This window comes from Podarcis filfolensis, assembly GCF_964270895.1.
Source record: "Podarcis filfolensis genome assembly, chromosome: 13".
Taxonomy (NCBI): domain Eukaryota; kingdom Metazoa; phylum Chordata; class Lepidosauria; order Squamata; family Lacertidae; genus Podarcis; species Podarcis filfolensis.
Window position 1 is genome coordinate 22,176,367 of NC_139615.1, and position 15,237 is coordinate 22,191,603.

A 15,237-nucleotide genomic window follows, 5' to 3' on the forward strand; every position below is an offset into this window, starting at 1 on the left:
TTCTTTGCTCTTCATTGGACAACCTGGAACAGTAACCTGCCTTCTTCGACAAACTACATTTGGTGTCATCTTCTCTTTGGCCCTTTCCTCAGTGTTGGCAAAGACTGTTACTGTAATTCTAGCATTTATGGCAACTAGACCAGGTGCCAGAGTTAGGAAATGGGTAGGGAAAGGTTTGGCAAATTCCATTGTCCTTTCCTGCACCTTTTTTCAAGCTGGTGTTTGTACTCTTTGGTTAAGTACTTCCCCTCCGTTCCCAAATGCAGATATGCACTCACTGCATGGAAAAATCATCTTGGAATGTAATGAAAGTTCAGTTACCATGTTTTATTGTGTCTTGGGTTACATGGGTTTTCTAGCCATAACCAGCTTCATTGTGGCTTTTTTAGCCAGGAGGTTGCCTGACAGTTTCAATGAAGCCAAGTTCATCACTTTCAGCATGTTGGTGTTTTGCAGTGTTTGGCTGTCCTTTGTTCCGACCTACCTGAGCACCAAAGGAAAATACATGGTGGCTGTGGAGATCTTCTCCATTTTATGTTCCAGTGCCGGATTACTGGGTTGCATCTTTTCCCCAAAATGCTACATTATTCTGCTGAGGCCTGAGCTGAACAGCAGGGAACACCTCATGAGGAAAATAAAATGAAATATATGTGTGCATATCTTTGTTTTTAATTTATATTGAGGCTGGGAGGCAGAGGGATAATGTGTTGATAGAGATCCCAACAAAATTCAAGCAAGGGTGCAGACGTCTCTGTTTAATTCCTGTGAATAGACTTGAACCAACCTCAGACATGCTGGATTACTGGGTTGAATCTTTCCCCTAAACGCTACATCATTGTGCTGAGGCCTCAGTTGAACAGTAGGGAGGAACTGATAAGGAAAAGAAAATGAAATAATATATTTCCATCTCTCCATTGTGTGTGGGTTGCCATAGCAGCAAACTTTAGATTTACTATTTTTTATTTATTTGTATACCACCCTGTGCCCACATACTAATGGCATAGAATCCCCCCCACACACACACACACACAAGTGTTGAATGGAATGCTTATGACCAGAGTACCTTTTGGTTATTAGGCACTGCTGTGAGGGACATAAGGGATATTTGATGAGATTTTGATTTGATGAGAGGACAGAGACTGAGGTGGCAACAAAAAGTGGGTAGGGACAACCAACCAGAAAGGAAAGCAACACTAACTGCCTTTTGCTATGCAGCTCACTGGGTGCTCCAAAAGTGTCCTGTCAGCTGCTTAAGGCACTAAGACCACCTAAGGCTCTGATATGGTAGCTTTGCAAGCCATTAACTCTGCAGAGGCCTATCTCCAAGTGAAGCCTTACAGATGTTGGCTTAATTGCAGTGCAGTAAGTCCTACTTCCTCAGGGGATCTGGATGGTTTTTGAAGGGCCCTCACTGTAGTCAGCCACCAGTTGTTCCAGCTGGCTGGAAAGAAAATGGTTCCATAGGAGACATTTCCTCTCAGTCGGAGAAGAGCAGCAAGATTGTGTCCTCTGTTAGGTTTGCCATATTTCAAACAGGATGGAGCCAAGAGCTTATCCTCTGAGTTGATGTTATAGTTCTTGGTCCATTACTCATGGTTCAGATAATATTCTTCTAATCCCACACAGTGATCATTAAGCAGGAGCTCCATAACAGAAGAATGACAGAGCCCTGCCAATACCTGGATCTAGTTTTGAAGGATACAAGGGTTTTATAGCTCTTTTTCACAATCTTGTTTTTTTGTGTGTGTTGCTAGCATGTGCTGAATGTCAGTGGCATTAACAGGTATGATTATCATTTCCCCAGTGTGTTGTTGACTTCTGAAGTTGTATCATGCATAACAAAAGTGCTAGAAGATTTTTTCTTCTTTCCACCTGAATCATAAACATATTATTTTGTCCTAAGTAGTCAGCGTTATGTAGCCTGGTAGATCCAGATCTGACCAGTGGAAGAGTTAAGTTCATCCAAAGAGCCTTCAGATTATAATCAAAGGAATTATGAAGTTCATATGAACTCCTGCACACATTGAAGGAACACAGGGATTTTGATTGAAAAACCTACTTATTTCTGCCCAGTTTACATTTCACATTCACATAATCATGCTCTGTTTAATTCCATTTACGCATGTGCTTGTTTGTTTTTAATAAGAAAATCAGTTTTAAAATACCATACATTTATCAAAGTAATAATAGAGTACTGTGCTTACAAGGTGGCAAGTACGTAAGGGAAACCATTTTTTTTTTTTGGTAGAATTTCTCAGGATGGGACAGTTTTGTCAGAGCTGTGTGCACATTGGTTCATACATTCTGCATATCTACATTCTGGTGCACTCAGAGGGCCCAGATGTTTAAATCCAGCATGTTTGCTCTACAGTAAAGGTAAAGGGTAAAGGTACCCCTGACTGTTAGGTCCAGTCGCGGACGACTCTGGGGTTGCAGCGCTCATCTTGTTCTATAGCCCGAGGGAGCCGGCGTTTGTCTGTAGACAGCTTCCGGGTCATGTGGCCATCATGACTAAGCCGCTTCTGGTGAAACAGAGCAGCACACGGAAATGTCGTTTACCTTCCCGCCGGAGCAGTACCTATTTATCTACTTGCACTTTGGCGTGCTTTCGAACTGCTAGGTTGGCAGGAGCAGGGATTGAGCAACCGGAGCTCACCTCGTCACGGGGATTCGAACCACCGACCTTCTGGTCGGTCAGCCCTAGGCTCTGTGGTTTAGACCACAGCGCCACCCGCGTTCCTGCTCTACAATAAAGAGCAACTTAAATCCTTCCCCATCCATTTGTACATGTGGGATCATGGGGACAAACAACCTGTCACTACCAATCACTGATGCCATGCAATGTACTCCACTTCCTTTGCAATACTCCCCCATGGTCTGTGCAGTCAATGGACCTGCTTTGCAGGAAGTTGGACCAGATGACCCTCAAGATTCCTTCCAACTCTACAATTCCATGATTTTATGACCGTGGAAGAAGCATATAAAGTTTTAGACAGCTAGAGGTTCTCCATACAGGAATCCTTCTTTCATGGGGAATCTCTACACACAAACAGTTGTAGGTGTATAGAACTCATTCCAATGCTTGTTCGGCTAGAGCAAAAGATGTGGGTGAGTGTGGCACTGGTGGTGGGTGGGCTAGTCTGATTGTTGGTGCCCATAGACAAGGTTTATTACACTGGGCAACAATTTATTTTACTTTTTGAATGTTGTCTAGATTTCTACAACTGATTTAGGGTATTTTTGCACTGCTGAATCAGGAAATGGCATCCGTTTCTCTCCATCAGGTCAGGTTTTCTGTAAACTGAATGGTGGGCATTGATAAAGGTAAGTACACGTAAATTGCATGTTGCTTCACCATTTTTCAAACTTCAGGGCTTGAACTTCTGTTTCTTGGAACTCCTGGAATGCTCAGCAGCACGGAGGTCTCTCTTCAGAGTCCAACAGTAGTCAGCCATCATGACTGCGTCCCAGCGACCCTGATACCTGGTCTCCATCTCTTTCATGTCCTGATGGAATCTCTCCCCCTGCTCGTCACTCATTGAACCCAGGTTCTCAGGAAACCAGTCCATATGTGAAAATAGGTAGTGCATCTTGACGCTCATGTTGCAGCCCAGGTTTCTGAAAGCAGTCAGCATGTTGTTGACAAGTTCTGCGTAGTTTCTGGCCTTATTGTTGCCAAGAAAGTTCTTCACTACCAGAACAAATGCCTTCCACGCTTCCAGTTCCACTTCGTTCATTGACTTTCCGAACTCTGGATCTCTGATGAGCTGATGGATCTGAGGACCGTCAAAGATGCCAGCTTTCAACTTCTCCATGGTCAATCCTGGAAAAGCCTGGCACAAGTAAATGAAGCAGTCACCATCCTTGTCCAGAGCCTTGGTGAACTGCTTGATTAAGCCGAGCTTGATGTGCAGCGGTGGGAAGAGTATTCTGTCTCTGTCCACCAGAGGGTCGTTGATGACGTTCCTTTCTTTGCAAGGCACCAATTCCTCCCGCACAGGCCAGTCCTTCTTCGTGTAATGCTGAGCACGGTCCCTACTATCCCACATGCACAGAAAACATGGGTACTTGGTGAAGCCAGACTGTTGTCCCAACAAAAAGTTCACCATCTTCAGGTCAACACAAATAAACCACTTATGCTGATCATAACCAATTTTCTCCAGCACATACTTCACCGCTTCATAGTTCTCCTTCAGTGTACTCGAGTGAGCCAGGGGTATACAGGCAAACTGGTTGCCGTTGTGTAGCAGAACACATTTCAGTGATCGCTTGCTGTTGTCAATGAACAGTCTCCAATCTTTGGGTTCGTACTGTGGCACTCCAAGCTTGAGCAGAAGCTGCGCAATATCTGCAAAGTACACCAAGTCCTTCTCTTCTGAGAAAAAACGGAGGTACTCTTGATGCCTGTTGCGCAAGAAGCTGATGCGAGCACTGTCAGAGAGGAGATTTTTCCCTTCAATCTGGATGCCGACAGTTCGGCAGAGTCCTTTGACAAGCTGAGGTCATGAACTAGATCATTCAACTCCTTTTGGGAAAATGGATGTGGAGCATCATCTTCAAGAACCACTTCTTCTTCCTCATGTCCTTCAACACTGGAGGCATCTTCGTCACTAATGTCAGGAAGTTCTCCGAAGATAGGCACTGGAATTTCATCACAATGAGCTACAGGACGACGTGCTGATTGAAGATCAGGATACTTCATGGGGCCGCTGCCCCATTAACTTAGTTTTGATCCTCCAACTTTATGCTTTGCTGGACCAATTTATGGAAGATTTTGAGGTTTTATGACTTCAAACTGATCCCTTTTTGACATAATCACCCAGAACTATCGGACCTGAATACTTCTTGTCATTAAAATAATCATTTCCAATCAAAACAATTATTTGACAAGGCATTTTACCCCCACCAACTTCTTCTAAAATGCTCCACACAAGCGTACATGTGAACAAAAACGTAAAAAAAGACATGTGGCCATAGCTCAAAAACTTGACCTGGTTGAGCAAAACCAATGCGATTTTTGGATTCAGCGCATCAGATTCATCCTAAATCAGCTGAAAAAATGCAGACAACAAATTTGTTGTTGACCAGTGTTATTTATTTATTAAATTTATATACCACCCTTCATCCATAGTTCTCAGGGCAGTTCACAACATAAAGTTGCAAGATAAAAACACAATACATATAATAAAAACAATAATGAAAAGCACAACCTCCCTTTCCCCCACTCTCACCCCCTCCAACAAACACATTTAAAAGGCTATAGGATGCTAATCAGTCCAATAATTGGTTGAAAAGAATGTGTTCATCGCACACTAAAGGTGTATAATGAAGGCATCAGTCAAACCATCCCAGGAAGACCATTCCACAAATCAGGAACCACTGCAGAAAAGGCTCGTTCTCATGCTGCCACCCTCTGGAGCTTTTGTGGAGGTGGCACAAGAAGGGCCTCAGATGGTTATCACGGAATCCAGGTAGGTTCATATAGGGAGAGGTGGTCCTTGAGGTATTGTGATCCTGAGCTGTTTAAGGCTTTATAGGACAAAACTAGCACTTTGAATTGAGTCCATGCAACCATACAGTATGTGTGCTTTTTGTCAAAGCGAAACCCCTAGGAATTGTTGAAAGATACACACAGTCGAAATTTAGAATATATAAACTCGTAGGGCTGAAGATTTTTCTTCCTTTCTTCCTGAAGTTTTCAATGTGCACACGGTGTGGTGTAATAGTTAGAGTGTTGGACTAGGAACTGTGAGAGCAGGGTTCGAATCCCTAGTCAGCCATAAAGCTCACTGGGGAACCTTGGAGCACTACCTCACCGTGCTGTTGTGAAGATGAAATGGGGGGAGAAAGACTATGTGCACCACAGTGAGATTCTTGGCAGATAAAAGTACTATGTAAAATGTGATGAAGAAATGAACGAACATATATAGTATTGCATAAATAAATACTGTAAATAATTTAAAAATTATAGTAACGAAAACAATAAATAAGACAAACAAGAATTTGAAGAGTTCTGATAAAAAATATATTCCCATCATAGTAACAATGAACCTTAGATTTCCTGGCCTTTAAGTGAGTTGTCTGTTATGTGGATTTAACTCAAGTCCAGGATAAAAGGAGTGTACAACTTTCTGGCTAAGGGCCACTGGCCATTTGTTACCCCTCAGAAAAGAAAATATAGTTGTAGAGTTTAGGTAGAAAAATACACGTAGTACTTTTGTTAATCAGGGCAAAACTTCAAGGAACATCAGTACACAGGGGAGATTTTAATCACACCAATCATTGTCAAAATTACATGTATCCATCCTCCTACACAGTGGAGGGACAGATATTTTCAGCAAGATCAACAATCACAATATGAAAAAAAAACCATATAAATACTTTGTATTCTTGATCACTGAATATAGGCATAGGCAGGACTCTTTCATTTTCTTTTATGATTATTTCCCATATACATGTTGGAGCATGTTTCCCATCAACTGATTTTGTCACTTTAGATGTAAACATGAGAATGTACATTTGGAGGTGAAACGTTTTTGACAGGATCATGCTTCTGGTGGTGTTGCTGCTTGTACTTCTGTCTCATGCTGTATGCAAGAAGTATTCCATTAACTGCAGCATATATGATGATCCCCTCCCTATTCCTCATGAATTTTACCAACCGGGTGACCTCATCATTGGGGAGATGGTTTCCCAAGTCTTCTTAAACTATGAGAGCCTCAGTTTCAAGAAAGAACCTACACAGATCTGGGTCGATGAACCTGTGTAAGACAAATTCTGTTTTCTTTCACTTTCAGCCTACAAAACGTATTTTAAATCTCAATTCTTTTTAAGTCTATTATTTTCTAAAGTGGTTCTAAAGTTTGCCACCATCTCGGAAATATTTGGATAAAAGATGCTGAAGAGTACAAATGCATTTTGTTGTGGTGGTGGTGAATTTATTAAACAGGTGTCACCTTTATTACAGTTCAGTGCCTAAGAACTACCAGCACATCCTGGCCTTAGCATTTGCTGTCAAAGAGATCAATGAGAATCCCAACATCTTGCCAAACGTCTCTCTGGGTATCCGTATCCTCAATAGTTACTTGACTGCAAGAATGACTTATAAGGCCACACTGAGCCTGCTTTCCACACAAAAGAAGTTTGTTCCCAATTTCAGTTGTGACAAGCAGAACCAATTGATAGCTATCATTGGAGGATGTTTCTCTGAGATCTCTGTCAATATGGCTTTCATTTCAGCCACCCACAAAACTCCACAGGTAAGCTGTGTGTATGAGGGTATGAAGCGTGCACATATGGCGTAGTATCTTGCTCTTATGAAAGCAGTTTTAACCATACTCCTAGTGATATTTTGGTAAGCAGATTGTTTAAATTGAGTCTTGATTATGAAAACTGCAGGTGGGCTCACAGCTCGTATGAAAACTTTACTCAATTACTGTTCATCAGCTGCTAGGGCTGGGCATGCCCCTCTAGTCTTTTTCTAGATAGTAATAGTTCAGTTATCTGAAACAGGCCAAACCATCCCTGTGATTATTCCACTCCAGCCCAATGCCTGGCTTGTGATACAAAACTCCAGAAATTCCTTTTGCTTTCATTTGTAAATCAAAATGTTGACATATATGTTTGTTTGTTTGTTTGTTTGTTTGTTTGCATACATGTATGGCACTTGGATAAATGCTATCTATTAAAACTCTATAATTTTATGGTACAAGATTAATTCCAATATTCTTTTATTTTATTTCAGCTCCCTTATGGATCTTTCTTGCCATTAAAAGGTTCCAAAATGCTATTCCCTTTTCTGTACCAAATGGTCCCAACTGAATCCTACCAGCAAATGGGAGTTGTGAGATTACTTCAGCATTTTGGATGGAAATGGGTTGGGGTTGGTGCTGTGAATGATGATAAAGGGGACAGGTTTTTACAAACAATGGTGCCAATGCTTTCCCAGAATGGCATATGTTATGCTTTCATAATAAGACTGCCAACATGGAGCTATGTGGAGAATATGATTGACATGCTTTTAGAAAACTTGAAACCCTATGAAGTTCTCATTGACACAAAAGTCAATGTATTCTTTGTATATGGAGAACCTCCATCTTTTCAGATTATAAGGATATTTCTATTTGCAACATCTTATGTGTCATGGCCTCCTCTCGGTAAAGTGTGGATTGTTACATCCCACTGGGATTTCACATCAGTGTCCATTCAGAAGACGTGGGATATGCAAACCTTCCATGGTTCCATATCTTTCACTGCTCACTCAAATCAGCCACCTGGCTTTCAAAAGTTTATTGAGGAGATAAAGCCTTTTGGGGTGAAAGGAGATGGATTTATCCAGGACTTCTGGGAACAGGCATTCAGCTGTTCATTAAAGAAGCAGGAGGAAGATGAAAAGGAAATATGCACTGGGGAGGAGAAGCTGGAGAGCATTCCTGGTATTTTGTTTGAAATGAAGATGACTGGCCATAGTTACAGTGTCTACAATGCTGTCTATGCCGTGGCACATGCTTTGCACGACCTATACAGATTGAGACTGAAGCATAGAAGGTTGTTAGAAGATTGGAGATTGGTGTTTCAGAAAGTGCAGCCGTGGCAGGTTATTGCAACACTCTCTTTCTTTCTCTCTCTCTCTCTCTCTCACTCTCTCTCTCACTCTCTCACTCTCTCACTCTCTCACTCCCTCTTTCTCTCTTTTACGCAAGCTCATAAATGAACCAAAATTTTGAAAACCATTCACTTAAAATATTTTGGTGTTCTTTCTGTTTTATGCTGTTCCTATATTTATGAATCCATTTGGATAGTTAATGCTAGCTTCTTTATAATAATAGTGAAAGTAAAAATTGGGACAAATGAAGGCTACTAGAAATATAGAATCACAGCAAATATAAATTTAGTATGATAGGCCTTTGTAAAGCTCAATGAAATCATTTCAAAGACCTAGTTCTTCCTTTCTTTGGATTCTCTTTGAATACAGATCCATCACTTTCTAAAGCTCATCATGTTCAATAACAGTGTTGGAGAAACAATACATTTTGATGACAGTGGAGAATTAGTAACAGGCTTTGATGTTACAAATTGGATGATGTTTCTGAATGCATCAGTGGTTAGAGTAAAAGTTGGAACATTAGATCCTCAGGCTCCTCGAGGCAAAGAGTTAACCATTCATGATGACCAAATTGTCTGGCACCAAAGCTTTAATCAGGTGAGACAAAAATGTTCATCAGTCCACTTCACTCTTCTGGCTCCTCTTTAGATACAGTGGTGCCTCGCAAGACGAAATTAATTCGTTCCGCAAGTTTTTTCTTCTTGCGAGTTTTTCGTCTTGCGAAGCACGGTTTCCCATAGGAATGCATTGAAAATCAATTAATGCGTTCCTATGGAGACCGCCTTCAGACCAGGTCCGGGGACAGTCTGTCCCCGGACCTCTTCTGAAGGCTGGCGGGGGGAGAAGGACTTTTCTCCCCACCGCCAGCCTTCAGAACAGCCTTCTGAAGGCTGGCGATGGGGAGAAAAGTCCTTCTCCCCCCGCCAGCCTTCAGAAGAGTTCCCCCAGGGCTGCCTAGGCTGCGGATAGCAGCCTGCTGCCCCGCGCGAGGGGCGCTCTGCTTCAGAGCGCCCCTCGCGCGGGGCAGACATTCGCAGCTTGGGGAGCTCTGCAGGAGTTCCCTGCAGGGCTCTCGAAGCTGCAGATAGCAGCCTGCTGCCCCGCGCGAGGGGCGCTCTGCTTCAGAGCGCCCCTCGCGCGGGGCAGACATTCGCAGCTTGGGGAGCTCTGCAGGAGTTCCCTGCAGGGCTCTCCAAGCTGCGGATAGCAGCCTGCTGCCCCGCGCGAGGGGCGCTCTGAAGCAGAGCGCCCCTCGCGCGGGGCAGACATTCGCGCGGGGCAGACATTAAGCAGAGCGCCCCTGGCGCGGGGCAGCAGGCTGCTATCCGCAGCTTGGAGAGCCCTGCAGGGAACTCCTGCAGGGCTCCCCAAGCTGCGAATGTCTGCCCCTCGTGCGGGGCAGCAGGCTGCTATCCACAGCCTAGGCAGCCCTGGGGGAACTCTTCTGAAGGCTGGCGGCGGGAGAAGGGCTTTTTTTCCCACCGCCAGCCTTCAGAACAGCCTTCTGAATGTTGGCGGTGGGGAGGAAAACCTTCCTCCCACCGCAAGTCTTCAGGACAGGTCCGAGAACAGAGGAGAAGCGCTGCGCGCCTTCTCCTCTGTTCCCGGACCTGTCATGAAGGTTTGCGGTGGGAGGAGGGCTTTCCTCCCCACCACCAACATTCAGAATGCTGTTCTGAATGTTGGCGGTGGGGAGGAAAAACCCTCCTCCCACCGCAAGCCCCGGGAACAGAGGAGAAGCGCTGCGCGCCTTCTCCTCTGTTCCCGGACCTCCCACCGCAAGCCTTCAGGACAGGTCCGGGAACAGAGGAGAAGGCGCGCTGCGCTTCCCCGCTGTCCCTGGAGATTTCCCTGTGGGCTTTCGTCTTGCGAAGCAAGCCCATAGGGAAATTCGTCTTGCGAAACCGCTAAAAAATCGGAAAACCCTTTCGTCTTGCGGGTTTTTCGTTTAGCGAGGCATTCGTCTTGCGGGGCACCACTGTACTAAAGATCCTCCCTTTCTTTTTAAAGACATATTAACAGAGTAGTGATATCTCTTTGAAATTTACATGAATTTTTCAGAGAATCTTCCAGTTTATTGCATTATTTCAGTTTTTAAAGAAAACAAGAATCCCTGACCCCCCCAAAAAAAATTTGCTGTCAAAATGGCTGCTCTATAACCATGTTATGTCATATGAAGCAGATTCAATTGTTTTTATTACATCTTATTGAACTCCCCACCACTACCCATTTTTTCTCATCATCCATCATGTTTCTGCGCAGGTACTACCAGTTTCTGTGTGTAATGACAACTGCTATCCTGGCTACAACAGGAAAAAGAAAGAGGGAGCAAAAATATGTTGTTATGATTGTGTGTCGTGTCCAGAAGGAACGATCTCTGATAAGAAAGGTGGGAGACAGAATAATAGCAATAACAACAACGATAAGGTTATTATTTATATGCCACCCATCCGACTGGGTTGCACCAACCACTCTAGGTAACTCCTTTTAAAATATTAAAAATACAATAAAATATCAAACATGACAAACCTCACTATAATGGGCTGCAGTTGTCTTAATTTATTATTTTCACCGCGCCCATCTGGATAGGTTTCCCCAGTCACTCTGGGTGGCTCCCAATGACATATTAAAAACAAGATAAATACATCAAACATTAAAAACTTCCCTAATAAGGCTTAACAGGATGGCAGTGGCCTTGTGAATCATTGACCTGGCATTTCACAGTGCCACTTTAGGTTTCATATGGGACACCCTTTTTGATACATGTATCCTTCTGGTCAGGATCAGACCCAGAGGCAAGAATAGTCTTCAGATAATGACTGAACCTACCTAATGACATGATCTGGCCCTCAGACAACTCCTCCTGCCTGTGATCACTGAGATTAGATGTCCCAATACAACTTCCCTACTGGAACCTGCCCCAGCCATTCTGTTGACTAGGGCTTAGTCCCATAGCAGTCCTCCAATCCTATCCTTAAAAACAAATTATAAAATTAACTAATTTAGAAAATACTACACCCCTCAAAAAATAAAAAATAACATATATTGAAACATCAAGCCATTTTCATAACAAAAGATATCTAGTATTTATTTCTTAGGAGAATGTAAACTGCATGGTGGTTCAAATTTTAAATAAATATTTTTAAAACAACGCAGTACAACTTTTTATCATTGTAAAAGAACAAAACCTCTCATGAGGTTTTAAGACTTCTTAGATAGATGTTGTTCTGCATTTGGGAATATTAAAATCACTCTTCCTCTTCTTTAATTTTTATTTTTGAAGATATGGATGCCTGCATAAATTGTCCAGAAGACCAGTATGCCAATGAAAACAAAACTCAGTGCATTCCAAGGATTATGAGCTACCTTACTTACAACGAAGATTTGGGGATCATCTTATTTATTATGGCTATTTCTCTCTCTTTTGTCGCAGCTTTAGTTCTTGGAATTTTTATGAAGCACAAGGAGAGTCCAATAGTAAAAGCTAACAACCGGAACCTCACCTACATCCTTCTTGTGTCCCTCCTCCTTTGTTTCCTCTGTTCCCTGCTCTTCATCGGACAGCCTGGAAAGGCAACCTGCCCTCTCCGACAAACGGCTTTTGGCATCATCTTCTCTTTGGCCCTCTCTTCTGTATTGGCAAAGACCATCACTGTGGTTCTGGCCTTCATGGCAACCAAACCAGGTGCCAAAATGAGGAAATGGGTTGGCAAAAGAACAGCAAATTCCATTATCCTTCTCTCCACTTTTATTCAAGCTGGTGTTTGTACTCTTTGGTTAAGTACCGCTCCTCCATTCCCAGATACAGATCCACACTCATTCTATGGGGAAATCATACTAGTTTGTAATGAGAATTCAGCTACTATGTTTTACTGTGTTTTGGGCTATATGGGCTCTCTAGCCATTATCAGTTTCATTGTGGCTTTTCTAGCCAGGAAGTTACCTGACAGTTTCAATGAAGCCAAGTTTATCACTTTCAGCATGTTGCTGTTTTGCAGTGTGTGGTTATCCTTTGTTCCCACCTATCTGAGCACCAAAGGAAAATACATGGTGGCTGTGGAGATCTTCTCCATCTTATGCTCTACTGCTGGCTTACTGGGTTGCATCTTTTTCCCTAAATGCTACATCATTGTGCTGAGGCCTGACCTAAATAGTAGAGAGCATATAATGCAAAGGAAAATATGAAAGAGGTCTGTCTTTATCTTTTTATTTTTCTCTTAGATGCATTTTATTGGAAGTCCACCATTATTAGTTTCTCTGAATTCTGCTCCTGATCTGAACATTAGGGAGCGAGATATAAGAAAAACAAAATGAAAGCATATATGCATCTCTTTCTTGTAATACTACTAATAATATATATCACTGGAAATGCTGTTGCTAAGGATCTCATGTGTATTCAAGCATGAGTGCTTGATTATTCCTATTTCTTCTTGTATTACTATTACTGCTAATAATAATATTTTGTTATATACTTCACCCATCTGGCTGTGTTCCCCAGCCACTCTGGGCGGCTTACAGTATATATATAAAAACATAGTAAAACATCAAACATTAAAACCTTCCCAATACAGGGCTGCCTTCATATATCTTCTAAAAATTGTAAAATTTCTTTGTCTCCTTGACATCTTAACATAGGACATTCCACAGGTAGGGCGCCACTACCGAGAAGTCCCTCTGCCTGCTTCCCTGTAACTTTGCTTCTCGCAGTTAGGGAACCAGCCGATGACCCTCGGAGGAGGACCTCAATGTCCAGGCTGAACGATGGGGGTGGAGATATAATGATAATACTACTACTATTACGTAACCCACCCTTCACCCTAGAGTCCCAGGGTTGGTTACAACTATGAAAACACAACAATAGTATTAAAACACAATCATATACAATATGAAAAACCATTTAAAACAGAATTATAAAGATAAGGTGGGTCCTAAAAATATGCATCTGCAGTGTCAAAAGCCAGGGCAAACAGGTGCATCTCCAGCATTCACAGAAAGCTGTATAATGAAGGTGCTAGAAACCCCTCTGAGGAAAGGGAGTTCCACAACTTAGGGGCTGCAACAGAGAATAGCCTCACGAGTTTCAGCTTTTGCTGTATCTGTCTAGCAGGCTTTCTGCAGTAGTAGAGAGCCACCCTAAAAAACAAAAGAGAAATGACAGAATGTCCTCACCCAAGCTATCAGGCACCAAACTTAAAAGGTTGGTGGAATTAACAAGAGGGCATCATATGCCAATTTCAGTACCAGAGATGGTATGTAGGGAATGAGTAATGGGGTCCTGTGTAGTTTAGGACTTTAAATGCTGATGTGCGCACCGTGAATTGGGGAAAGAAACAAACTGGCAACCAGTTCAGGTGTTTTAAAACAGAGGTCGTATGAGATCTGAAGGAATTCCCAGCCAGCTATCTGGCTGCTGCAATTTGGAACAATTGAAATTTCAACAGCATCAAAATGCATTAGGAGATCAAGGAGAACAAGCAGGATGGAACTCCCTGCATCGCTCTCCTGATAAATGTTATTAACCAGAGTGACCAAAGCAGTTTTCCTGTCCCATGACCAGGCCTGAAGCAAAACTGGAATGGTTCCAAGGAAACATATCTGCTAAAAAAATTCTCAATTCTCTTCCAACCACTGCCACAGTGCTATCTTTTCTCCTGGCTGATCAAGAGGAGCAGGTAACAGCAAAGGTTGCAAGGTTTTTAGCTGGGCAATCAGAATAAGGTCCACTATTGGATTGCTGATTTAGGACCCTTAACTGTGTTTTATATAATTGACTTTTTATTTTGTTTTGTGTATATCACAATGTTCTTCTGTTGCTATGGCCAACGGCTGACGCAAATAAAGTTTTATTCTATTCTAACCATCAGATCTTCCACAGTTATCACTCACCAGTGTCTCTAAAGCTAAAATAAACAGTAGTGGCAACAGGGGACACTACTGTTTTGCCCCTTTCATTATTTTACATCTTTCCGTTATTACATTGTTCACAATCAGCATGGTCTGCTCGTCTGAATAAATTGTGTGAATTCCCCTAAGGAATGACTCTCTGAAATTCATCATTTCTATTGTTTTCTTCATGAAGATCTATGATACATTATCAAAGGCCTTCTCCGCATTTAAAAATATCAATGTTGCTTTCTTTTCATTCCTGACCTCCAGATATTCAGTTATATCAATTATGTTTCGTATGTTTTCTTTCATCTGGCAGCCAGGTAGAAAGCCAGCCAAATCTTGGTGAATTAAATCCTTTAAGACCCTTTTCATATGAATTGCCATTATATTGGAAAATAATATGTAATTACTATTTAAGAACGAGATAGGCCTATAATTTTTAACAAAAAATAAATCTGTGTCTTGTTTCAGAATGAACGTAATATATGCTGCTTTCCAAGATTCTGGCAATTTTCCAGTACTCAAATAAAGAGCAAACTAAACCCTTCCCCATCCCTTTGTACATGTGGACAAACAATCTGTCACAGACAAATAACTGATGCTATGCAATGTACTCATAGAATCATAGAATCATAGAATCATAGAGTTGGAAGAGACCACAAGGGCCATCGAGTCCAACCCCCTGCCAAGCAGGAAACACCATCAGAGCACTCCTGACATATGGTTGTCAAGCCTCTGCTTAA

General features: G+C 42.3%; 2 protein-coding genes across 2 annotated transcripts in view; one reads left to right on the plus strand and one right to left on the minus strand.

The window, feature by feature from the left end:
- LOC310746597 (erythroblast NAD(P)(+)--arginine ADP-ribosyltransferase-like) overlaps positions 1-15,237 on the minus strand; it is a 420,131-nt gene that overhangs the window by 277,544 nt on the left and 127,350 nt on the right. The gene's annotated exons all lie outside the window — the stretch shown is intronic.
- On the plus strand, positions 5,401-12,790 carry LOC310747385 (vomeronasal type-2 receptor 26-like; the record flags this gene model as incomplete). The annotated part of the gene is made up of 6 exons (XM_083581748.1): positions 5,401-5,471; positions 7,160-7,259; positions 7,745-8,596; positions 8,975-9,202; positions 10,868-10,994; positions 11,889-12,790. 6 exons carry the CDS (start codon positions 5,401-5,403, stop codon positions 12,788-12,790), a joined length of 2,280 nt encoding a protein of 759 aa, XP_083437874.1.